At 44.4% G+C, this 25369-nt stretch overlaps 2 protein-coding genes across 4 annotated transcripts in view; one reads left to right on the forward strand and one right to left on the reverse strand.

The window, feature by feature from the left end:
* The first annotated feature begins 9175 nt into the window (after positions 1-9175).
* The window catches only part of LOC107373571 (arrestin domain-containing protein 1), a 44722-nt gene continuing 28528 nt past the window's right edge, over positions 9176-25369 (forward strand). For all 3 annotated transcript variants that reach the window (XM_015941698.3, XM_054734601.2, XM_054734602.2), the window contains exon 1: positions 9176-9383. In XM_015941698.3, the coding sequence (XP_015797184.3) occupies positions 9266-9383 (118 nt within the window). In that variant the 5' untranslated portion in view covers positions 9176-9265. The remainder of the gene's footprint in view (positions 9384-25369) is intronic.
* LOC139063786 (uncharacterized) lies at positions 19102-24382 on the reverse strand. Its single transcript, XM_070546601.1, has 4 exons — positions 24308-24382; positions 21760-21822; positions 20538-20616; positions 19102-19928 (listed from the first exon to the last, which is right to left on the reverse strand). Exons 1-4 carry the CDS (start codon positions 24380-24382, stop codon positions 19102-19104), a joined length of 1044 nt encoding a protein of 347 aa, XP_070402702.1.

The following is a 25369-nucleotide window of genomic DNA, read 5'->3' on the forward strand; positions in this document are numbered from 1 at the left end:
AAACATTTTGAATGGTTATTTCTGATTCTAATCAGTCCCTCTGAGTGTTCCATGCAGGCGAACATGAAATAGTCTCCTACACCTATCTCCTGCAGTAGCTTCTGATAGAAAACAGATGGTGAAACTCTAGGATTAGAAAATCCTGACAGATCTGTTTCAAGTCAAAGTCAAGTTAAAGTTAATTAGTTGTCACACACACTGATGCGTGTGCAACATTTGTTCTCCGCATTTCACTCATCCCCTGGGGGAGCGGTGAGCTGCCGGACACAGCCGTGCTCGGGAACCATTTGGTGGTTTAACCCCCAAGATCCTGGTTCTGGTCTACAGGGCCTTACATGGAAAAGAACCATCATACATTGGTGATCTTCTCAGTCCTTTTACCTCCAGCAGGTCCCTGAGGTCCAGTGACCAAAGTCTACTGGTTGTGCAGCACCAGGCTAAAGACCAAAGATGACAGATCATCTGCTGCTGTGGCCCCCAGACTCTGGACCCCTCTCCCCCTGAGCCTGAGATCAGTGGACTCAGTGGTCTCCTTTAAACTCACCTGTTCAGGCTTTGTTGAGACCTTCATCATCACCCTCTCCTTATTCTGCTCTTTCTACCTTTTCTGCCTTTCCCGGGATCCACTGATCCTTATATTTTAATCACAGTATATATTGTTGGATATGAACTGTGCAAGGAACTTTGTCATCCCGGGCAAACGTTGGAGGCTTTGTTTGCCCTCTGGTGCAGGCATGTCACCAATGGCTTGGATCTTTGAGTCATCGGCCTTTTGACCTTCTGCCGTGATGAAGTGTCCCATACACTTGACACACCTACCTGCAGGATCTGGTCATGTTCATGTTCTGACTCAGCTGCTATAATCATACCATCTGTTGTGACAAAGACACCTGGAATATCACCAAAGGTTTCGCAGTTCTGTTGTTGGAATGCTTTGTTTGCTGATTTAATCCCAAAGGGAAGTCAAAAGAAGCGATATCGACCCCATGGTGTGTTGAACGTACATAACTTGGATGATGACTCATCCAATTTGATTTGCCAATATTCATCTTTTTCATCTAATACTGTGAACACTATTTTTCCTGCCAGTCTACCACGGACATCTTCATGTGTTGGAATGGAGCAGTGCTGGTGTCTGATTGCCCGGTTCAGGTCACAAGGGTCCAAACACACTCTAAGTATTCTTTTTTTTATTTTTTACCGTGTCCTGTCTGGCTGTGAAGCAAGCAGAATTGATGTCTGAATGCTGGTGACAAGCCTTACAGATTTACTCTCAGGTGGAGAATCAAAGCGTCTGCTTTTAATGTCACGCCTGAGACTTAAAACTTTATTGTTATTGTTGTTGAATGCTTTGTAATTCCGACCAGACACGGAGACAGAGGTGAAAGAGAAAGGAAAAGAAAAGGTGGGGAGAGAGAGGGGGGGGGGGGGGGTCCACAAAAATAAACAACAATGAACAAGAGTCTGCTTCTAGACCTGCAGAAAAAGACAAAAAAAGCAAAAGGACAAAAAAAGGGACACACAACAATACAACAAGATCTAGCTATCACTGCGTCAACTTGATGAAGAAATATATAATCAACATTGCTTAACTGAAGAATCACGATAATTAATCACAGTGCATTTAGTGCCCACCATAGTCTTAAGACCTGTGTTGAACGTGCCCAAGCCCATACTTTTGAGAGCACCATGTGAGCACCTGTGTGTGTACACGCGCTTGTTTATGTAAGGTTTCTCTATAGGAGCGTCCTACAGAGAGTGTGAGGGACCACAGATCCGCCCCCCAAAGATGCGCAGGAGACGGGGGGAGCTCCAAGTCCCAGAGATCCAGGCGTTGCCCCAGAATGCAGGAACCCCAAGGAGACTGCAACCAGAAAGGCCCCCCGCCCCCCTCGAGAGGCACAGAGGATCGCCCCGGGGGGCCACAACCAGCAGCCGGCAGAGTCACGGGAGATATCAGCGGCAAGCCTGAGTGACAACCAGGCTGTTGACCCAGTCAGTTGGCTCAGTAACCAGGTGTTGTCGTGTCCCTGGGTTGTAGCCCTTTAAGAGTGTCTTTGAGCTTGTCCCTTATGGCAACAGGAACATGTATGACTGGTGTCACAGTTGCATCAATGTGAATGTGAGTATCTCCAGGAAACTCACCCAAGCCTGTGAACACTTCTGGATATGTCCATAGAAAATTCTCTGGTGGCTGGTGGTCTGTTGCAGCATGTTAGCATAAAGTACTTTTAATTTCCTAACCAGTTGCAGCTCCTTTCAGGCTTGTCCACCCAGAACTGTCTTATCTGTGTGTCTGAAGATGAAAAAAAGAAGCATCACACTGTTTTGGGCAGTTTTACACTAAAGAGACACTGTACCATCTACGTGTACTCGGGTGCCACCAAAAGCTGCCAACAGTCTTTGCTGGCTTTAGTTGGATGGGACCTGGCAGCTTGCTGCAGAGCGACACAGGCAGCACATTCACATCAGCTCCTGTGTCCAGCTAAGTGATGGGGACATCTCTTATTTTAGCCGTTTCCTTCTCTGTTCTGTCTCACCTTCGTCACAGTGCACCATTGCTATGTGTCCATATCCGTCTCCGTATTGTTCTCACCCTTTGTTTTTGTACAATCCATTTTTCCTGCACCTGACCTGCACACCTTTGAGAAACGGTTATTTTTTCCACATTTGTGACATGTGGCTCCACATGCCGAACTGTGCTCAGGCTCGTGTTCACGTCCACATTTTGTGCAGACCATTGCTTCATGTTGGCCTTACTCTTATTGAACCCTGACCCTGTATGACCCGGTACTTTTTTCAGCTCATCCACAGCAGCTTCTGGACCTGTTGGAGTTGTCTGCATTGCTTGTATCTGTGACTACTAGTACTACTGCAGATCGACAGGTTTCCACAGCCTTGTTCAGAGTCAGTTCGTTGTCCCTAAGTAGAGTCTCTTTCAGACAGCTGGCGTTTATGCTGAACACCAGCTTACCTCTAATCATGTCATACACGTTTTGACCAAACTCACAATCTTTGTTATTTTGGCAAAGCTCAGTGACGTATCTGTCTACAGTTACTCCAGGTGATGCAACACTGGTGATGCTCAAAAACAACATTCTTCTGAGGACCACAATATGACTTGAATGCTTGTAGGAAGTCTTCCATCGAGAATGCATCTCCGGCTGGGGTAACGGTGAGTGCGTTATACACTTCTATTCAATTCATTTCAATTCAAGTTTATTTATAAAGCGCCAAATCACAACAAGAGTCGTCTCAAGGACCTTCACACAGTAAACATTCCAATTCAGGTCAGTTCATTAAGCCAATCAGTAAAAAGTTTCCTACATAAGGAACCCAGCAGATTGCATCGAGTCACTGACTAGTGTCAGTGACATTACAGCAATCCTCATACTAAGCAAGAATGCAGCGACAGTGGAGAGGAAAACTCCCTTTTAACAGGAAGAAACCTCCAGAGAATCCTGGCTCAGTATAAGCAGCCATCCTCCACGACTCACTGGGGATGGAGAAGACAGAGCACACACACACACACACACACACACACACACACACACACACACACACACACACACACACACACACGGACACACACACACACACACACAAACACACACGGACACGGACACACACGGACACGGACACGGACACGGACTCGGACACGGACACACACGGACATGGACACACACACACACACACACACACCAAGCAATGTGTCCATGGATACACCATGACTGCTTAGTAAATATTCTATTTCCTAGTGGATCTATAATTAAACGGGTAAACTAGTAGTAGCACATTCGATGTCTAAGAAGGTAAAAAGTTATTATCAGGAGAGGGAGAATGTTTTAGTGGTTAGCAGCAGTGTGCTAGACGATGGCCCCCTCCATGAGGCCACCACAGCTCAGCAGAACATCGTTGTAGCTTCTTCTGGGGAGAAAAACACTTAGAGAGAAAATAAAGTTAACAGCTCAAATAGCAGGAAATAATACAGTTAAAGAGCAGACTGTAGAAGAAAGTAGTCGAGTGTGAAAAGTGGTCAGTGTATCCTCCAGCAGTCTAAGCCTATAGCAGCATAACTACAGAGATAACTCTGGATAATCTATCCTATTTAGATGTAGGCATGTTGGAATCAGGGCAAGGGAGAGCCATCTTTACCGACTGTACACTCCACCTCCCTCTACTCCCCCACTTGTCCAGATCTAGGCTTACATCAGATTTTAGCCATAGGCCCCATCAAATAAAAATGTTTTAAGCCTATTCTTAAAAGTAGACAAGGTGTCTGCCTCACGGACTAAAGCTGGGAGCTGGTTCCACAGGAGAGGAGCCTGATAGCTAAAAGATCTGCCTCCCATTCTAATTTTAGATATTCTGGGAACCACCAATAGACCTGCAGTCTGAGAGCGAAGTGCTCGGTTAGGAACGTATGGAACAATCAGATCACTGATGTATGATGGAGCTTGATTATTAAGAGCTTTATATGTGAGAAGAAGGATCTTAAAATCTATTCTGAATTTAACAGGTAGCCAATGTAGGGAAGCTAAGACAGGAGAGATATGATCTCTCTTTTTAATTCTCATCAGAACTCTAGCTGCAGCATTTTGGACAAGCTGAAGACTTTTAACTACATTCTGTGGACTTCCTGAGAGTAATGAATTACAGTCATCCAGTCTTGATGTAATAAATGCATGAACTAGTTTTTCAGCATCACTCCTGGAAAGGATGCTTCTAATCTTAGCAATATTCCGAAGGTGGAAAAAGGAAATCCTACAAACCCGTTTAACCTGGGGTTTGAATGACATTTCCTGGTCAAAGATAACACCAAGGCTCCTTACTTTGTTCTCGGAGATTAATGTAATGCCATTCAGGTCAGGCGATTGGCTAAGCAATTTCCTTTTCTGGATTTCTGGTCCAAAGATGAGAACTTCCGTCTTGTCTTGATTTAAAAGCAAAAAGTTTAGAGTCATCCAATTTTTTATGTCCTCAAGACAAGCCTGTAATCTACCCAACCGATTAGGTTCATCAAGGTTAATGGATAAGTATAACTGAGTATCGTCAGCATAACAGTGGAAGTTTATCCCATGCTGTCTAATGATTTTACCAATTGGGAGCATATATATAGTAAAAATAATTGGCCCAAGCACTGAACCCTGTGGTACTCCACAAGTAACCCTGGAGTATGAAGAAGATTTGTCATGTGCATTTACAAAATGAAATCTGTCAGACAGGTAGGATTTAAACCAGCCTAATGGGCTCGACACACGGGAGGCGACATCGCCTCTCCTCCATTCATTTTCAATGAGACATGCGCGACAAAGTGATAATCGCAGGTCTCCCTCCTACTAAGCGAAACGCAAAAAACGTGCATGTGAAATTTTGCGCTTGTGCACGTGTCGTGCACGGACGACCCAGCGACGCAATCCCAGAAAGTTGAAACATTTTCAACTTTTCATCGCTGTCGCTCGGGCGAGGACCAATCAACGGAGGTTTCATTCACTGACCAATGAGCGGACAGGATGCTCCGCACATCTCCGAGCAGACATGGAGGAGAAGTTGATTATTATTATGTTTTATAGTAAAATCAGAAGTAAGATTTCACATAACTCTAGCAGCACCTTGTGAAACATCATATCTACCACTTTATTAACTCTGAACCGCTTAAATAACCTTAATTCCCTCCAACCTGACACAGCCAAACAAAACAACGGAAAATACGATTTTGCCATGGAACAGAATGCGTAGACGGCTTTGCCGCTGGCCGCTGCCACGGGTCGCCTCCCGTGTGTCAGGTAATAAAAGCAACAGCGACAAATTTCGCTGATCGCGGTCGTTTGCCGCCTCCCGTGTGTCGAGCCCATAACGCTGTTCCTTTGATCTCTACAACCAGTGGCGGCTGGTGAAAAATATTTTTGGTGGGGCTGTGCTATTTTTTTTTTAAAACAAAATTGTGCTTTCTGAGCTTTGTGCACAACTTCACTATTTCCTGAATTAAGCACAGCTCTTTTATTTCCTGTCTTACATCATTGGATAAACTGATTAATCCAGGTGTGTCTGACTATTGGCACGCTGCCTTGCGGACCGAGGTTGAAAAATACTGCATTAAATTGCACACAAAATAACACGACCATAAATGGTAAATAGGCAATGCAAGAGGCAAGTAAAAAACATTTTGTTTAATTTCAACATTTGAGTGAACACGAAAAATTATGAGCAGGTCACTGTTACAGTAATGGTAGTAAACACTACTTAGACAAAATGCCAGAAATTTACAATGTTAGGACTTATGGAAAGTGGAAACACTTTCATAGGAAATAATGTCATCAGTATCCTCTTACAAATGTCATATTTCCCACTTTTTGGGACAATAAAACATTTCTGGTTCTCAATGAGATGTTTTACTTCAAATGTAAAAACATCTCATTGAGAATCAGAAATGTTTTATTGTCCCAAAAGCTGGGAAATTTGTTTGCTGCAGCAGAAGTGTAACAAGTAAAATGGAATCAGATTGATGTATGTACAAATTTACATGAAATACACATTTACATGATTAAATATGTATAATAGGTATGTGTGTTGAAATTAGTTTTTACAGTTATTGCACATTAAACATGTTATTAAACAAATGTCCCGGTTTGTGGGACAACCAAGGATTTCTGATTCTGATTGTCTTGTTTACAGAAATGTAATGTACAGCTTACCTCTGCACCCAGCTGCTGTTCTCCCTGTCCAAACGTCCTCCGTTTCTTTGTTGGCTGCTGCATTGATGCGCTGCATTCCTCAGTCAGAGAATGAATGGAGTCCCCAATGAGACACAAGTTCCACATCCACCTTCTGTGGATCCCAGCCGTTTTGAATAACAAACACAGAAAGCAAAATAACGCATTAGCGTGATTGCATCCAGCTAGCCACTGCTTCCTGGTGTACCAATTTTGGGAGAAGCGTCGTGTGTACAGTTTACCTCTCTCCTCCTCCTGCTGGCTTATCTTTACGTCGGGCTGATCTGGTCCAAGCTCTTTGACATTAAGTTTTTCCACCATAGTTCTCCTCTCGAACGGATACTGGAGAAGAGACCGAACTGAATTCAGTGGCTGCTGAGATCTGGTATCCATGTTGTAGGCGCACTGGCGTCCATGTCTACGTCTGCGTCACGACCGTCAAAACGTGCTGGAGTCAAGACTCTCCGAGTTCTACCGAACACCAACGAAAGCCTTGGCCGTAGCTCTATCGCCCATCATGCTTCTGAAACGTTCTGAAACAACGTCGACTCTGATTGGATACATTCCCATTCCTACCCTTTGATTTTCTTGTCAGCAATTGGACAGCTGGTCCCGTCCCGTTTGGGCGATTGAAAAACAGCACACAGCCTCCACCGCTCGGCAGAGATCGGCAGAGATCGGCAGAGACCGGCAGAGACCAATGTCGATATATATATATATATATATATATGATTTATTTTTGTTACAAAACACACAATTAACTTAGAATATGTGATTATTGTTAATTTTATTAATTTATTTTTTTAAATAAAAATTAAAAACACAGGGGAAACTGGGAGGGTGGCGCCCTATCGCCCTCTACTGGCCAGCCGCCACTGCCTACAACATGTTCAAGTCTTTCTAAAAGAACATTGTGATCAACTGTGTCAAAGGCAGCACTGAGATCTAACAAGACTAGAACAGACACAAGATTCTTATCTGAGGCCATGAGAATATCATTTGTAACTCTCACTAATGCAGTTTCAGTGCTGTGATACTCTCTAAAACCAGACTGAAATTCCTCAGAGCATTAGTGTTTAAATGCTCACATACTTTCTAGTGCCTCCTTGCTGATGGTGTAAAGAAGGATGTCTATTTTCACTTCCTCCTCCTTATCCAACGCATGTGGCTGTAATGTAAAGCCAAAAGCTTTGCTTCAATCTTCGCCACGCCTCTGATAAATTGCCAGTGAGTATGAGCAGTGTGGGGGCTTGAACTGCTCTATCCTTGTGTCCCTCCACAGCAGTTAGCTCCAGGCTAATGTCTGCTCCCTTCACACTCTCACGAGTATTTCAGATTTCAGATTTATTGGCCAAGTAAAATTACATTTACAAGGAATTTAGCGTCGGTAGATGTTTGCTCTCTAAAAGAGAATAAAAATACATAGAAAACACATAAGAACATGTATACACACACACACACACACACACACACACACACACACACACACACACACACACACACACACACACACACACACATATCCGTAAGCATAATGATTAAGTATTAAAAACTATAGTAAAAGGATGGTAACAGAATCTACAGATTCAGGAGAGAAGTGGCTGAAGGAAAGAAACTGTTCTTGTGTCTGGTGGTTTTTGTGTACAGCGATCTATCGCGTCTGCCAGATGGGAGGAGATGGAAGAGAGTAGATGCAGGATGTGTGGCATCTTGGACAATATTCACTGCCTTTCTCCTGGTCCTGCTGATGTACAGTTCCTGGACAGAGGGCAGTTGGGCACCAATGATTTTTCCTGCTGTTTTAATAATACGCTGTAGTCTGCATTGGTCCATTTTTGTGGCTGACCCAAACCAGACAGTGATGGATGAGCAAAGTATGGATTCGACTGCAGCAGTGTAGAAGATGATCAGCAGCTCTTGTGGTAGGCCGTACTTCCTTAGTTGCCGTAAGAAATGTATACTCACACCAGCCAAACGTCTGACAGCATGTGGTGGTTCTGAATCTACATGTGATCTTACTGATTCAATAGGCCGTCCTGCTTTAACGGCGACTTTAATAACAGACTGAGTGAGTGGAGTATAAAGCCCTTACTGAAGAGCGTGACACGGCACACAGTCCAACAGTTAACCTGGTGGTCATAGCTGGAGTAACATGCCTTGAGCTTAATACAAAACACCACATGGGTGGGTGGGGTCCAAATTTAACTTTGAATATTTAAAAAAAATGAAAATTCATGCATTTATGTTACAATGAATGCCAGATTGCTATTATTATCATTGTTGTTGTTGTTGTTATAATTATCAACAATATTTTATTGTTGTTTTTGTAATATTGTTATTATTGTTGTTGTTATTAATACCCAACGACGCAGCAGAGTGGATTTATAGCCGACAAACGGCTGTAGGTAATTACATTTATTTTCTTGAGTTGATGTGTTGAATCTATTTCATGGAGACGCCGTGACGTCACCGAAGGAGCGGCGTCAGAGGAAGGTGCAGTCGCACCTCGCTGGTTGTGTTAACAGGTGACCGTGAGTTTCGGTGAGAGCAACATGGGGAAGTTGCAGGAGTTCGAGATCGCGTTTGACCAAAACAAGCTGGTTTACACTCCGGGAGAGTCTCTGACTGGAACCGTGCGGGTCCACGCAAACCAGGCGATCCAGTGTAAAGGTAGGATAGTCCCGCACACACCTGGACAGAAAACAAGGAAGTAGGAGGATGATCCCAGACCCGCGCTGTTGGTCTGTAGGCTAGCTGGTACCGAACCGATCCGGGTCACCTCACTCTGAATCGGATCATAAATTCTGGAGGCTGGCTGAAAACATTATGACCACTCATGGAAAAATCTGTTTATTCAACTATTTAGCTAACAAAAGAAGACTTTATATAAATGTATAGGTACACTGAACAAAAACATAAACGCAACACTTTTGTTTTTGTTCGCATTTTTTATGAGCTGAACTCAAACATCTGAAACTGTCTACATGCACTAAACACCCATGACTCTAATAGTGTTCTGAAATCTGTCTATGTGTGTCAGTGAGCACTTTTCCTTTACCAAGATTATCCATCCCACCTAACAGGTGTGGCATATCAAGGCTGATTAGACAGCATGAATAATGTACAGGTGTGCCTTAGACTGCCCACAATAAAAGGACACCCTGACATGCACACAGTTTTGCTGTATGGGGGGTGGTGGGGCATAAAACCAGTCAGAATCTCGTGTGACCACCATTTGCCTCATGCAGGGCAACACATCTCTGTCACATAGAGTTAATCAGGTTGTTGATTGTGGCCTGTGGAATGCTGGTCCACTCCTCTTCAATAGCTATGTTTGTTGTCCATAACGTACGCCTGCCCATACCAGTACCCACCTCAAACATGGGCCACTTGTTCCACAATGTGGACATCAGCAAACCGCTCACCCACACAACGCCACACATACAGTCTGCCATCTGCCCTAAGCAGTGAAAACCGGGACTCATCTGTGAACAGAACACCTTCTCCAACGTGCCAAACGCCATCGAATGTGAGTGTTTGCCCACTCAGGTCTGTTACGAAGATGGACTGCAGTCAGGTCCAGACCCTGATTATGACAACGAGCATGCATATGATGTGAAGGTCCTGGGCTGATGTGGTCACACGTGGCACCCCGGTAAAAAAGTAGACAATAATAATAACCGTCTTGTTTAAAAAAAAATTATCTTGGTGGATTGCCGTGGCTGCGGTGTAGGCGCGGTGACCCTTACCAGCCACCGTATCATCTGCTGAAGTTGCCGGCGGCACATGCGCGCTTTGTTGTTTACGACCAAAACTTTCTTGAAGCTAAAGCTGAAATAATGGCCAAAGAAGGAGACGGCAGCACTCAGGAGGACATTTATTATCCCTCAAAGAAGACAAAGTGGGAAGTACGGGCATCTTTTGGATATTTGAAGAATGCCGAGGGACAGCTGATAGAAGACGGCTATCCTGTTTGCAGCACGTGCAGAAAAAGTGTCTGTGAAAGGCAGCAACGCTTCAAATCTCATGACACATCTGCGTGACCATCACCCACAACTCTACAGTCAACGCAAGGCAAGCTAACGTTAGCGTTTTAGCTAAAATGCGTGATCCGAGGATTTGGGTTGAGGGAGAACGCAACGAGTCGCTATATAAAGCAGCCGCAGCGCCGCTACCTGCATATAAACCGTGTCGCGGACACCGCCATGTTGAAATGACGCTATGCATTACGGGGCTCCCAGGGGCAGATAAGAGTTGGTCTCTCTCCGAGAATAATTATGAATTTAACAACGATTACTGCCTGATGACATTTTCCCACATCTGCAAAGCTCACTGGAAGGACACAAACCGAGGACAATATTTTCCTGATATAGGGTTTATTACTCAAGTAAGGGTAAAAAGTATCTGATTAGAAGGCTACTTGAGTACTGAGTATCATCTGATCTAATACTTTTAAATGATGACATCAAGCAGAAAAAAAAAGTTATGGGCAAATATTGGTATTTTAAAGACTAAAGGGGAAAAATGTAAACAAATAAACAACATAATTACAAAATAACACATTTTAGGCAAAATTTAGACACAAACTGAGGACAATATTTCCTGATATACAGGGTTTATTTTGAAAATGTAACACGTTTAAAAAAATACCACGATAATACTGTAAACCGTGATAATTTTGGTCACAACAACCGTGAGGTTAGATTTTAACACCGTGACAACCCTATTAGACTGTTATTTAGTTTCACTCATGCCTGTTTGTTTGTTCTGACCTGTGGAGATGTGATTATCTGACACAAACAGATACTCACGAGGTGAAACTCAAAGGTGTGTCTAGTTAACATGAACACATCAGACCTGAGATTTAATTATCTCTAGTAATTATCTCTAATGTGGTCCAGAAACCTGTTTAAAAGTGTAAAATAACCCATCTCAGCTCTTCATGGGGAGGTTTAGTCTCCAGGACGTTCATTTAAATTCAAGTTTATTTATAAAGCACCAAATCACGACAGGAGTCGTCTCAAGGCACTTCACATAGTAAACGTTCCAATGCAGGTCAGTTCATTAAGCCAGTCAGAAAAAAAGTTTCCTATATAAGGAACCCAGCAGATTGCATCAAACATCTGAAACATCAGCAGTCCTCCTACTAAGCAAGCATGCAGCGACAGTGGAGAGGAAAACTCCCTTTTAACAGGAAGAAATATTTCAGGATTCTTTGTTCAATGTTACTCTTTCTGTTTATGCCTCGACATGTTCAGAATGTACCACTTTGCCTATTTTAACCATTTTATTATTATTGTTTATTGTTGAATTCATGTTAAACAATATTTCCTTAAATATGTGACTTGTTTTACTCAAAAAGGCAAGAAGGGATTCAGGCTGAATTCAGTGAAGAATTTAAATAAAAACCAAAGAAGGCCAAACTAGAAACCTGGAAACTAGAACAGGAAAAGTGAGTGTAACTCGTCCGACTTCCTTTTCCGAGCAGCAGCTTCTTTAAATGTTAAGTTCAAGTATTTTTTTGTCACAAGAGATGGTGTCACACAATACAATGGTGTTCTCATACTGTAACTCAAGACACAGAAGATCAACAAGAAGAATCATGTCAAACAGACACTAGGTAGAACTAGTGATAGGAATAAAACTCATTTAGTTGAATAAGACAAGAAAGACCGTTTCGATCAGCAGTAAGTGTAAAAAATAAAGAGAGTAGAAAGTAGTGGCTATTTCAAAACAAGCCAAACAAAAGCAAATAAAGAGCATTTGATGTAGAACAATCTGAATAAAAGTCTATAATATTCGTTCTTTTGAGTAAAAATCTGAAGTTTTAATTATTGTGAGAAGTTCAGTGTTTTATCATATTTTATGTATATTATTTTGTTTGTGTCATTTCGTTGTGTCATCGTCTGTCTGTGTTGTGTCTTTGTGTAGTTTCTCTATCGTTTCTTTTTGTCGTTGTTCCTCTGCATCGTGCACTTCTGTCGTTGTCTCCGTCGCCTCTGTCGGGTCTTTGTCGTTGTCTTCGGGTCTTTGTCGTTGTCTCTGCTTTGTGTGGTTGTATCTCAATGACTACGTTTACATGCAGCCAATATCCGGGTTATGATCGGGTTAAGGTCGGTATTCGGGTTTCTGAGTTGATCAGAATAACCCGTTTACAAGCATAAATAGAAAGAGTTACCCCTAACTTGCATAACCCGATCTAAATGCGGACGTTGGGGTAGCGTCAGGACGTATGGACTACGTCCAGACGCAATATGCGTCATTTCCGGTTCTTCTTGTTCCGGTATCCGTGAAAACAACATGTTTCCCAGTTCAGAAGAGATAGCGACCGCGTTTGTTTGCGCTTTAGTTTCCTCGTCACTCCAAAAGTGTGGTGCTGTGCCGCGACTCGCCATGTTGCTCCCAACTTGTTGTTTACTTCCGGTGTTCTGGCGCATACAAGACGTCTCTCTACTCAAAAGACCAAGATTCCTTGCGAACAGAGCATGCGCAGAACACACGCTTTGATGGGGATATCCCGGTATGCGTTTACACGACCAAACATTCGGGTTAGAAAAGGGTTACCCCAGGTTTTTAATAACCCGGTTATGAGCATATCCGGGTTTTTGGCTGCGGAACCGGGTTATTGTGAATATTCAGGTTTTAAAAGGGTTACTGGCTGCATGTAAACGCACTCTGTGTTGTCGTTGCTTTGGGTTGTCATCTCTCTGTCAGCTCTTTGTGTTGTCGTCTCTTTCTCGTTGTTGCTCTGTGTGTCCTCTGTGTCGTCGTCGTCTCTTTGCGTCGTCTCTCTGTCGTCGTATCTCTGTGTCGTCGTCGTCTCTTTGCGTCGTCTCTCTGTCGTCGTATCTCTGTGTCGTCGTCGTCTCTTTGTGTCGTCTCTCTGTCGTCGTATCTCTGTGTCGTCGTATCTCTGTGTCGTCGTCTCTGTGTCGTCGTCGTCTCTTTGCGTCGTCTCTCTGTCGTCGTATCTCTGTGTCGTCGTCTCTGTGTCGTTGTCGTCTTTTTATCGTCGTCATCTGTGTCGTCGTGTCTCTGTTGTCATTGCTATGTGTTGTTGTCTCTGTGTCATTGTCTCCTTTTTTGTAATTTCTGTGCCGTTTTCTCTGTGTCGTCGTCTCTGTTTTCTCTCTGTCGTCGTCTCTCTGTGTCGATGTCTCTGTGTCGTCCTCTGTCGTTTTCTCTCTGTGTCGTCGTCTCTCTGTGTCGTCGTCTCTTTGTGTCGTCGTCTCTGTGTCATTTCTGCCTCTGTGTCGTCCTCTGTCGTTTTCTCTCTGTGTCGATGTCTCTGTGTCGTCCTCTGTCGTTTTCTCTCTGTGTCGTCGTTGCTATGTGTCGTCGTCTCTTTGTGTCGTCGTCTCTGTGTCATTTCTGCCTCTGTGTCGTCATTGCTATGTGTTGTCGTCTCTGTCATTGCCTCTGTGTTGTCGTTTCTCTGTCGTTTTCTCTCTGTGTCGTCGACTGTGTCGTCGTTGCTTTGTGTCGTCTCCTCTGTCGTTTTTCTGTCATCTTTGCGTCGTCGTCTCTCTATGTTGTCGTCTCTCTGTGTCACTGTCTCTGTGTCGTAGTCTCTGTTTTGTCATTGCTTTGCATCATTGTCTCTCTGTTGTATCTCTGTCGACTTTGCTTTGTGTCGTCGTCTCTCTGTCGTCATCTCTTTGCCATCGTTGCTATGTGTCGTCGTCTCTCTGTCGTCATCTCTTTGCCATCGTTGCTATGTGTTCTCGTCTTTCTGTCGTCTCTTTGTCATCGTTTTCTCTCTGTGTCGTCGTTTCTTTATGTCGTCCTCTCTGTGTCATTTCTCTGTCGTCTTTGTGTCGTCTCTGTCGTTGCCTCTCTGTGTCGTCGTCTCTCTGTGTCGTCGTTGCTATGTGTTTTCTCTGTGTCGTCGTTGCTATGTGTTTTCTCTGTGTCGTCGTTGCTATGTGTTTTCTCTGTGTCGTCGTTGCTTTGTGTTTTCTCTGTGTCGTCGTTGCTTTGTGTTTTCTCTGTGTCGTCGTTGCTATGTGTTTTCTCTGTGTCGTCGTTGCTTTGTGTTTTCTCTGTGTCGTCGTTGCTATGTGTTTTCTCTGTGTCGTTGCTATGTGTCGTCCTCTGTGTCATTTATCTGTTGTCTTTGTGTCGTTGTCTTTCTGTGTCATCGTTACTGTGTCGCCGTCTCTCAGTCGTTTCCTCTCTGTGTCGTCATCTCTGTCGTGTCTGTGTTGTCGTCTCCGTCATCGTCCTCTCTGTGTTGTCGTCTCTGTTGCTGTCCTCTCTGTCGTCTCATTGTGCTCTCTCATCTGTGGCTGTCCCAAGTTTCCGGAGTCTTGGAGTGTCCTCGTGTTTGTTGGCTCTCTCGTTTGTTTACATTCCTGTTCAGGTAGAACCGCTTCCACTCTCAGCTCTTATGTTCTACAACACTTTGAGTATCTGAATGATGATGCAGGCTGGTCCGAAGAGGAGATAAATATTTACCTTGTAACATAAATCAGATGAGGAGGATTTTTTTACCACTTTGTTTCTCCAATAGTTGGCATAAAGATTCTCGCTGCTGTTGAAATAACTTTGACTTTAGATTTTAAAATGGCTGATTTGTTGCACAAAAAAAAAAAATTTAAATAATCTAAAAAGTTGTTGGACTGCATCTCCAGTGAGCCATTTTTAACATGCCTAAGGCTTTTGAGTGGATCCAGGACAACAGACCTCACTACATGTCACCTGGACTCTAAAGGAAATGGTATCAACTAGGGATGCGCGAGTACACCACTATCTGTATCTGTATCTGTATCTGTATCTGTATCTGTATCTGTATCTGTTCAACCGTCTAAATCAGGGATGTCAAAGTCAAATACACAGAGGGCCAAAAAAACAAATTGGCTATAAGCCGAGGGCCGGACTGGTTCAGTGTTTACTAAAACATATTGAAATGATTGCACGTAGCCTATTGAACCAAGACCTAACACAGTGTATTATTTAATGATTAAATCAATAATCAGGAAAACATTTTTCAGCAGGCACACAGACGAGAACAAACTGCCTTCAAAGAAAAATCACATGTCCTGTACATTAAATGAATAAAGTAATATTTTCTTATGACTCTGTCAGTAAATTAAAAAGAAATCATTTTCAAACAAAACATGTTCCTTATATCAAGATAAATGCATAAATGAAACTGCATGCATTATACACTGAAAATGCAATATTGTGCTGCTCTATTATCCTACCAATTACTGCTTCAAATAGTAAAATCAAAAAATGTAGAATAAATCAAATTCTTTCTCAAGGCTCTTATCTGCAATTTCCCCTGAGTCCATTAACTAAAATAAATATAAATAAATAAAATACAATACAATAAAATAAAATAAAATGCAAACATATATGGCACACTGACAAAACAATACTTCCTTTAAAGAAAAATCACGTCTTGTAGAAACAAATGTAAAATTTCAACAGAATTAAAAACTAAAAATACGTTAATGCTCTGTGATGCTCACTTGTCTGAGGATGAGCCTGATACTTGATGGTGTCTCATCTTTTGTACAAGCTCATCAATGTTCGGAGTAAGGCTCTGAGCTGAGGAAATCCTCAAGATTGAGTGAAGATGCTGATCATTGAGCCGGCTCCTGTGTGGTGTTTTGTTTAGCTTCATCAAAGAGAACAGTCGTTCGCACAGGTATGTGCTGCCAAACATAGAGAGCGTCTGAGCAGCTTGGAAGCGCAGCTCGGCCATTGTGTCGGGAATGAAACGTGCAAACTCAGCAGCACCCACTCTCTCATACTTTTCCTGCAATGTGTCATTGCACTGAAGCTCAATCAACTCCATTTGTAGGTTTGGTGGTGCGCTTTCCACGTCAACTGCAAAAGGATTGCTGGGCAGTTGAAACCTGCATTTTTGGGCTTCAAAGTCAGCAAATCGGCGTCGGAAGTCGGCAGCAAGTATGTTGAGTTTGTCAGCAAACTGTGAACTCGGGAACACAGCGGTAGAGAGCTTCTCTTTCATGGTCTGGCAGCTGGGAAAGTGGCTCAAGTTTTCTTTCCGCATCTGCGTCTCCCACAGCTCGTGATGTCGTACAGAAAAGCCATTTCACACAGAAAATTTTCATGTCGGAGCTCTGTTGTGTCTTTCCCTTTGCTTTCCATGAACAGACAGATCTCCTCACGCAGCTCGAAAAATCTTTGCAGCACCTTTCCCTGGCTTAGCCATCGCCCCTCTGTGTGATAGGGCAAGTCACCATACTCTGTATCTAACTCGCCCAGAAATGCCTTGAACTGGCGGTGATTTAAACCTCTTGCTCTGATGAAGTTAACCGCCCGCGTTATGGTGCTCATTACATGTTCCATTTTCAAGGCTTTGCCCCACAACGACTCCTGGTGTATTATGCAGTGATAAGCTGCCAGCTCACCTGTGACGTTTTGCTCCTGCATCCTCTCACGCATCCTTGCCACCAATCCACTCTTGTGCCCACACATCGCGGGTGCTCCATCTGTCGTCAATCCCACGAGTTTTTCCCAAGGCAGGCCCATCTCATTTACACATCTGGATACCTCTTCATACAGATCTTGTCCTGTAGTTGTGCCATGCATAGGACGTAATGCCAAAAGCTCTTCTGTTATGCTCAGGCTGGAGTCCACTCCACGAATAAAAATTGACAGTTGGGCAACGTCAGATATGTCGGTGGAGCTCTCATCCACAGCAAGGGAATATGCAATGAAACATTTTCCCTTTCTAACAAGTAGGGCTGTAGCGAAGCCTCGACGAAGTCGACGGCTCGATTCTAAAAATTTGTCGACGTCAGATCCGGAAGTCGACGCACCGCGTCCACTTGTTGCATCCCCAGGAGTTTGTAAATAGAGGAGGAATCTGCCTGTTTTTCCTCTAGTTCGCCCTCTTCTCCGCCTTCACTAACATCTCCGCCAAATACCGAAGACCCGGAACAACGTCCGTCCTCTACTAGATTATTTTCCTGTTTTGCCCCTTCGTCTCCCGGCAACGGACAACAACTTCCGGGGTCAGATGCGCTGCTTCGTGTCTATCGCAGATGTAGAAAATCACCGGGAGCGCTTCTCCCTTCATAAAGGAGCTTCTTTCAGACATGAGGAGAGCTGTTTTGGTGGTAGCAGTCTCTCCTCCGTGCTGGTCTGTTTGCTGTTGGGTGTTTTTGGTTTATTTAAACTTGGTAACTTGAACTTAATGTTGGTAAAGCTACTGTTAGCATCTTCGCTAACAGCTTCTTGCGTTGGGATAAGCTGTTACATTTTGGTTTAGAGTTCATCTTTTTTGTGGTGTAGATCTCCCTTTTATTACATTTAGAGTGTTGTGGGTTTTTGGTTTAGTGTAAAATATCACCTGAGTTTGGTTTAACCCGTAACACCACTCGCCTCACGCACATAAGTGACCAAAACAAAGCAGCATGGAGACACTCCAACTTCTACCACCTCTCAGGCAGCAGCCTGCACTCCCAAGATCTACACGTCACCAGAACATAACCAACCAACACAATAAAAGCAGTGTTATACAAAATGGAAGGCCTGTAATGTTTATTCTCTTACAGTAAGAATTTATCAATTTTTTTGAGGAATTTATTTGAGATTTTCTGGTTTTTGTTAATTGTGCAATAGAAAAATAATCATTAGATTAATTTTCTAAATAGTCATTAGAATAGTCGACTATTCGATAAAATAATCGTCAGAATAATCGTTTTAAAAATAATCGTTTACCCCCAGCCCTACTAACAAGCTGTTCCTTTAGATCGGTGGAAAGCTGGTCTACACGTTCAGCCACAGTGTTTCTGCTCAGGCTCACGTTTGAAAGTAGTTGCATGTTGTCTGGGCACACTGCGTTACAAACTTTAAGCATACAGTTTTTGATAAACTCTCCCTCGGTAAATGGCCGAGCGGATTTTGCGACCTCTTCTGCCACAAAAAAACTCGCCCTGACGGCAGCTTCACTTTGTGATTTTGCTTTTGTGAACAGAGCCTGCTGGGACTTAAGGCCTCGTTTTAATTCTTCCACCTTCTGTAGCCTTTGTTCCGTGTCCATATTTTTGTCTTTGTCTGTGTATTTCTTAGACGTTTCATGGTGCCTTCTTAGATTATATTCTTTCATTACAGCCAAACTTTCTCCACACAGAAGACACACAGGCAAGGGCGTCAGTTTGTTGTCAGAATTGCTGGGGACAATAACCATACGCTTGAGTGGGGTTTAAAAATTGCTGGGGACAATAAATGTTTATGTTTATGTTTATGTATTTAGCAGACGCTTTTGTCCAAAGCGACTTAAAAGTGATAATCGGCATTTTGCCCTTGAGGCTAACAACAATAGTAACAACAACAAATTGACATCAGTCATGGAGAGGAGGGAACAAGGAGTGGACAGTAGAGAGGGGGGACGGGTGCAGACAAGGTGCTAGTTAAGAAGATGCTCTCTGAAGAGCAGGGTCTTCAGGAGTTTCTTGAAAATAGAAAAGGAAGCCGCAGTTCTGGTAGTGTTAGGAAGGTCATTCCACATTTGTGGAACGATGCATGAGAAGAGTCTGGATTGTCCTGAGCGTGGTGTAGGCACCGCTAGCCGATGATCCTGTGATGACCGGAGCGGCCGGGCCGAGACGTAAGCCTTTGCAAGAGGATTCAGGTAGATGGGAGCCGTACCATCTCGGACTTTGTATGCTAGTGTTAGCAGTTTGAATTTGATGCATGCTGCTAGCGGTAGCCAGTGGAGCTCAATGAACAGAGGGGTGACGTGTGCTCTTTTAGGCTGATTGAAGACCAGACGCGCCGCTGCGTTCTGGACCATTTGAAGAGGTCTCACAGTACAGCCTGGAAGACCAGTTAGAAGAGCATTGCAGTAATCGAGGCGGGAGATGACAGTAGATTGCACCAGGAGCTGGGTGGCATGTTGTGTTAGGTATGGTCTGATCTTACGTATGTTGTACAGCGCAAAGCGGCATGAACGAGCAACAGAGGCAACATGATCTTTAAAGGTCAGGTGTTCATCAATCACAACACCCAGATTTCGAACTGCCTTTGAAGGAGCCAGAGATAGGAAGTCATTCTGGATTGAGATATTGTGCTGAATGGATGGTTTTGCTGGGATGAGAAGTAGTTCAGTTTTAGAGAGGTTGAGTTGGAGATGGTGGGATTTCATCCATTTTGATCTGTCAGAGAGAGAGTTTGATATTCGTGCTGAGATAGTGTGGTCGTCCGGTGGAAATGACAGATAGAGCTGCGTGTCATCTGCATAGCAGTGGTAGGAGAAGCCATGTGATCGAATGATCTCACCCAGTGAGGTGGCGTATATGGCAAAGAGAAGAGGTCCTAATACAGAGCCCTGGGGGACTCCTGTGGCAAGATGGTGCACGGTAGAGGATTGTCCAAGCCAAGATACGCTGAATGATCGTCCTGTGAGGTAAGATTCAAACCAGGCGTGTGCTTTCTCTGTGATGCCCATGGTAGCGAGTGCGGACAAAAGGAAGCCATGGTTGACAAATGCAGCCGATAAGTCGAGCAGGATAAGCACTGAGGATTTGCCAGTCGCTCTAGCTTCTTTTAAGGATTCAGTCACTGCTAACAAAGCAGTTTCAGTGGAGTGGCCCTTTTTGAACCCAGATTGGTAAGGGTCAAGTAGACAGTTTTGTGAGAGGTATTCTGTAATCTGCTTGAAAGCCACCCTTTCCATTATTTTGGACAGAAAAGGGAGGAGAGAGATAGGTCGGTAGTTCTCCGCATGATTTGGATGAAGAGATGGTTTTTTAGCAGCGGTTTAACCTGAGCATGCTTGAGAGAGGTGGGAAATGTACCGGATGTCAGTGATGCATTGATCACATGTGTGACTGCTGTGGCTACTGTGGGAGCAAATAGCTTGGAGCAGCTTAGTCGGAATGGGGTCAAGTGGGCATGTAGTAGAGCGGCTGCATGCGAGAAGCTTGGACACACAGTTCTCAGTGAGAGGGGAAAAAGAGGAAAATGAAGCAGTAGGGCCTGAGATGGTTGGGCTAGAAGGAGTTTGTGGTAGTGAATGTTCAGGAGTGGCCAGTTGAGTAAACTGTTTTCTTTTTTTTTTTTATTTATTTATTTTTTTTTTTTAACGTGTCCTGTCTGGCTGTGAAGCAAGCAGAATTGATGTCTGAATGCTGGTGACAAGCCTTACAGATTTATTCTCAGGTGGAGCATCAAAGCGTTTGCTTTTAATGTCACGCCTGATAATTAAAACTTTATTGTTATTGTTGTTGAATGCTTTGTAATTCCGACCAGACACGGAGTCAGAGGTGAAAGAGAAAGGAAAAGAAAAGGTGGGGAGAGAGAGGGGGGGGGGGGGGGGTGTTCCACAAAAATAAACAAAAATGAACAAGAGTCTGCTTCTAGACCTGCAGAAAAAAAAGACAAAAAAAAAAAACAAAGGGACACAAAAAAAGGGACACGACAACAATACAATAAGATCTACCTATCACTGCGTCAACTTGATGAAAAGAAAAAAATATATATATAATCAATATTGCTTAACTGAAGAATCACGATAATAAATCACAGTGCATTAAGTGCCCACCATAGTCTTAAGACCTGTGTTTAACGTGCCCAAGCCCATACTTTTGAGAGCACCATGTGAGCACCTGTGTGTGTACACGCGCTTGTTTATGTAAGGTTTCTCTATAGGAGCGCCCAACAGAGAGTGTGAGGGACCACAGATCCGCCCCCCCGAAGATGCGCAGGAGACGGGGGGAGCTCCAAGTCCCAGAGATCCAGGCGCTGCCCCAGAACACAGGAACCCCAAGGAGACTGCAACCAGGAAGGCCCCCGCCCCCCTCGAGAGGCACAGAGGATCGCCCCGGGGGGCCACAACCAGCAGCCGGCAGAGTCCCCGGAGATATCAGCGGCAAGCCCACAGGCCCGCCCGCAGCCTCCCACCCCCTAGCCGGCCGAGCCCGGGACCCAGCGACCCGGGACCCAGGGGCGACCACCCCCGCCGGACACCCAGCAGAGCCCAGGGACCCAGACCCCACCAGGCAGCCACCGGGATCTATCAGGCAGATGCCTGAATCTTAAACCCCCAGACCCGGTTGCCACGAACACTCAGGCAGACCAAGGCACAAGCCCCCACACCAGGTGTGGCAGGGGGAGGGGGGACAAAGATCTAGGGGGACAAAGAGTAAACTGTTTTCTTATCGCTGCCACTTTGTCAGTGAAGAATGAGGCAAAGGTGTCAGCTGATAGATTGTTGGTAGGAGGTGGAGAAGGAGGGTTGAGAAGAGTTTTGAATGTTGAAAATAGTTTCTGAGAGTCAGTAGAGCTGAGAATTTTGTCAATTCCTACAATAAAGTAGGCTAGCACAGGGGTCGGCGGCTCTGGAGCCGCATGCGGCTCTTCCGTCCATCTGATGCGGCTCTCTGTGTTTGTAAAATAATGAATGGATATTTAAATAAAAAGGTTTACATTTTACTGCATTAATTTTACATCTGTATGCTAATTCTAAATGTAAAGATTGTCTGCGTAAACCTGAACAGGTCCAACCCGGTCTTACTGTGAGACCGGGTTGACGCGTCACGCTTGTGCGTAATCATAGGCGCATTCTGAGCTGAAGAGGATGTGAGATTCTGGGCTTCTCCTCAGACGGTTCCTGGATGTGTCGCCACATTGGAGACAGGAACAAGCACTATTCAGCCAAAGTTTCATAATCAGGTGTGGCAGTGTGAGTGTCCTGTCACAGTGTCCCGATAGATAATGCACCCTGGCTACTTGGCCAAGGGGATGTCCCTTTGGCTGACTGGTTAGAGCGTATGACTCTCACCCGGGAGTCTGGGGATCGAATCCCGCCCGGGCCCTCGTTTATTCACCTTGCCACATATTGACGGATAAACTCGAGGATGTCGGTTGTTTTGAAAGAATTACCCCGACGCACACTGATGCGCATGGATGAGCTGACATTTTAATCGTTGCGCACATCGCAGAGGTAACTTGATTCCCATCAGAACACCAGAACTTTATACTGGACACTGTGTTCAGCGTGGCTCGGAGCGCCCACGGTGGACAGTGGGCTGAAGATCTGTAGAGGGGTTCGCAGCGCAGAACCACGGTGCATGCGATGATTTCTTCCCACTGAAGCGTTCTGGAAACCCGGTCTCTCTGAGGGATGTGTCACCTGGAAAAATGTTCTTTTTATGAAATTATGAAACTTTGGCTGAACAGCGCTTGTTCCTGTCTCTAATATGGAGACGCATGACGCATCCAGTCTGAGGCAGAATAGCTCTTCAGCTCATAAAGCACCTGTAGAGACATTTGATTACGCACAAAGTTTATGTGGAGCAGAAGCGGTCGGGCCACGGCAGGTGGAACGTTCCTAGCCTACATGAAGTGTAACATTAATATGTTACTGGACACGCTGGTCTGGTTGGTTAGACCAGTGTTTGAAGTGGAACACACACACACACACACACACACACACGCACACACACACACACACACACACACACACACACACCAATTAAAATAATGCTGATAGCGTGGACTAGAAGACAGGTGATGGTTTACGTATTTAAATGATGATCAGGCTGCTGTAAAACGTAATCTCCATCCACATCCAGACACAATTATCCTCTATTCTCTCTCTAGTTGCTCTGCTCTTGCCTGGGCTGACGTAGCTGACGGTGCACGCGGCGCGCCTAACTAGCGGCTGATGCACATTTTACGCATTTGGAGAGGTGGGCTGGAAGCTTTGCTTTTACTGGAAGATGGTCCACTTAACGCACGGGTGTAGACTACATGTTAATGACAAATGAATGAAAATTTAATTGGGAGTTTTTACTTCATATTTTAGAAATAAAAATGACGGGGGAAAACATTTATGACGTCTTTTTAAACAAAATTTTCTAGCGCGACCTGCCTGCTTCACTAAGTCACTGCTTATTAAGGTCCGTCCAGAATTACCGTGGCCCACCCAAAAATGAAAACCTGGCGCCGCGCCTGTTATAAACCTCTGCAAATTGTTGTTCTTCACTTATCAAACTCAGACTTTGTACAGCTAATGTCAAGATGTAAAATTATGAATTCAGTCGAGCTCTTCCGTCCCTCGCTCTCCTGCTCTCCTGGAAACCCGACATCGGCTGTCAGGAGAAGGAGATGAGGCAAACAGAGTGAGTGCGACATAGAGAAACCAGACTGGTGTGGAGGTGAGCAGAACAGAAGGAAAAGTGTGGGTGTTGAATCCCCCACGGGTGCGATGCCCATGCGAGCGACCGGTACCGGCTGCTGTCACGTGGTTGTGAGCAGCTCTCTGCTGTCTGAGGGTAGGCCCCGCCCACAACGCTGCAGCTGCTGTGGCTCCCAGTGTTTTCTTTACTGTGGGAAACGGGTAATAATGGCTCTTTGATGGGAACAGGTTGCCGACCCCTGGATATGTGTGTGTGTGTGTGTGTGTGTGTGTGTGTGTGTGTGTGTGTGTGTGTGTGTGTGTGTGTGTGTGTGTGTGTGTGCGCAAGATCTGAGCTGGTAAAACAAAAATCCTCATCAGCAGGCTTTTTTTAAAGTGGGGGGGACACAGCTGCCAATCACAAATTTTGCCGGGGACATGTCCCCGGCGTCCCGGTTAAAATGACGCCTATGCACACAGGTTTGCCATTTACCTCAGTGAACATGTACTCTGCCTCCCACCTAGCTTGAAACCCCCTGTTCTCAGCATCCACCTTCCGTTTAGCCATTTTTTAGGGAGGAGATAGATGAAAGTCGACGTCTGCTCTGACTGCTAATGAATGATGAAGCCAAAGTCCGCTTGCTGCGGCTGCGCTGCAGTGAGTTCGCGGGTTACCGTTGCATTGTGGGAAATGTAGTATTGGTGCATGCAAAAAACCAGCGGGCGGCTACGGCCTGCGGGCCGGTTCTAATACTAATCAAATATCATCCCGGGGGCCACTGATAATTCGTTCGGGGCCGGATTTGGCCTTGACTCTGACATATGTGATCTAAATGATCTGTATCTGTACTTGGAGTGGGCGTGGCCTAACCCGGAAGTGGGTGTAGTTTAACCGGAAGTGGGTGTGGTTTACATTGATACGTTATTTTAAGTCTGATCAGAAGTTGCTATGTGTATTGTTTATTTGAAAACTATTTTCAGAGCAGCCTTCGAGTTGAGATTAAATGTTTTTGACCACAATAGTAAAGGAACTGTTACAGAACAAGTTTTCAATAAAATCAGAACATTAATATTTAAGTGCATGAATTAAGAGAGAGAAGAAAAGATCTTTTCTACAGCGCCTCTCAAGATAAAAAATCACAGGGCGCTTCACAAAAACAAAACATGTAAAATAGAAAAAAGAATTTAGAAAATGATTAAAATATATTTAAAATGTGCAAAAAGTAGACAATTGTGATTAAAAAATGTAAAGAAAGAGAGAGAGTGATTAGGAAAGAGGGAGTGGATCCTGAGGAAGAGGAGCGAGAGAGGGGAAAAAAACCCGACCAGAGCGGAGGCAGTGACTGACGCAGCACGAGCCGTTTTCAGCTCTGTCTTGTCAAAAGCACCACGTACGTTACGAAAAAAGTAACTTTAAATAACTTTAAAAAGAAGCAAACTGAAGAAAACATAGGGAGTACTGAAGAAACGTGATCAGTGAAGCAAGCACAGAGAGATCCGTTACTGTCTGTGTGTGTGCGTGGATGGACCGGACGCGGACTGAGCTGTGAGCTCC

The sequence above is a fragment of the Nothobranchius furzeri genome, chromosome 17, assembly GCF_043380555.1.
Source record: "Nothobranchius furzeri strain GRZ-AD chromosome 17, NfurGRZ-RIMD1, whole genome shotgun sequence".
NCBI classification, from domain to species: Eukaryota; Metazoa; Chordata; class Actinopteri; order Cyprinodontiformes; family Nothobranchiidae; genus Nothobranchius; species Nothobranchius furzeri.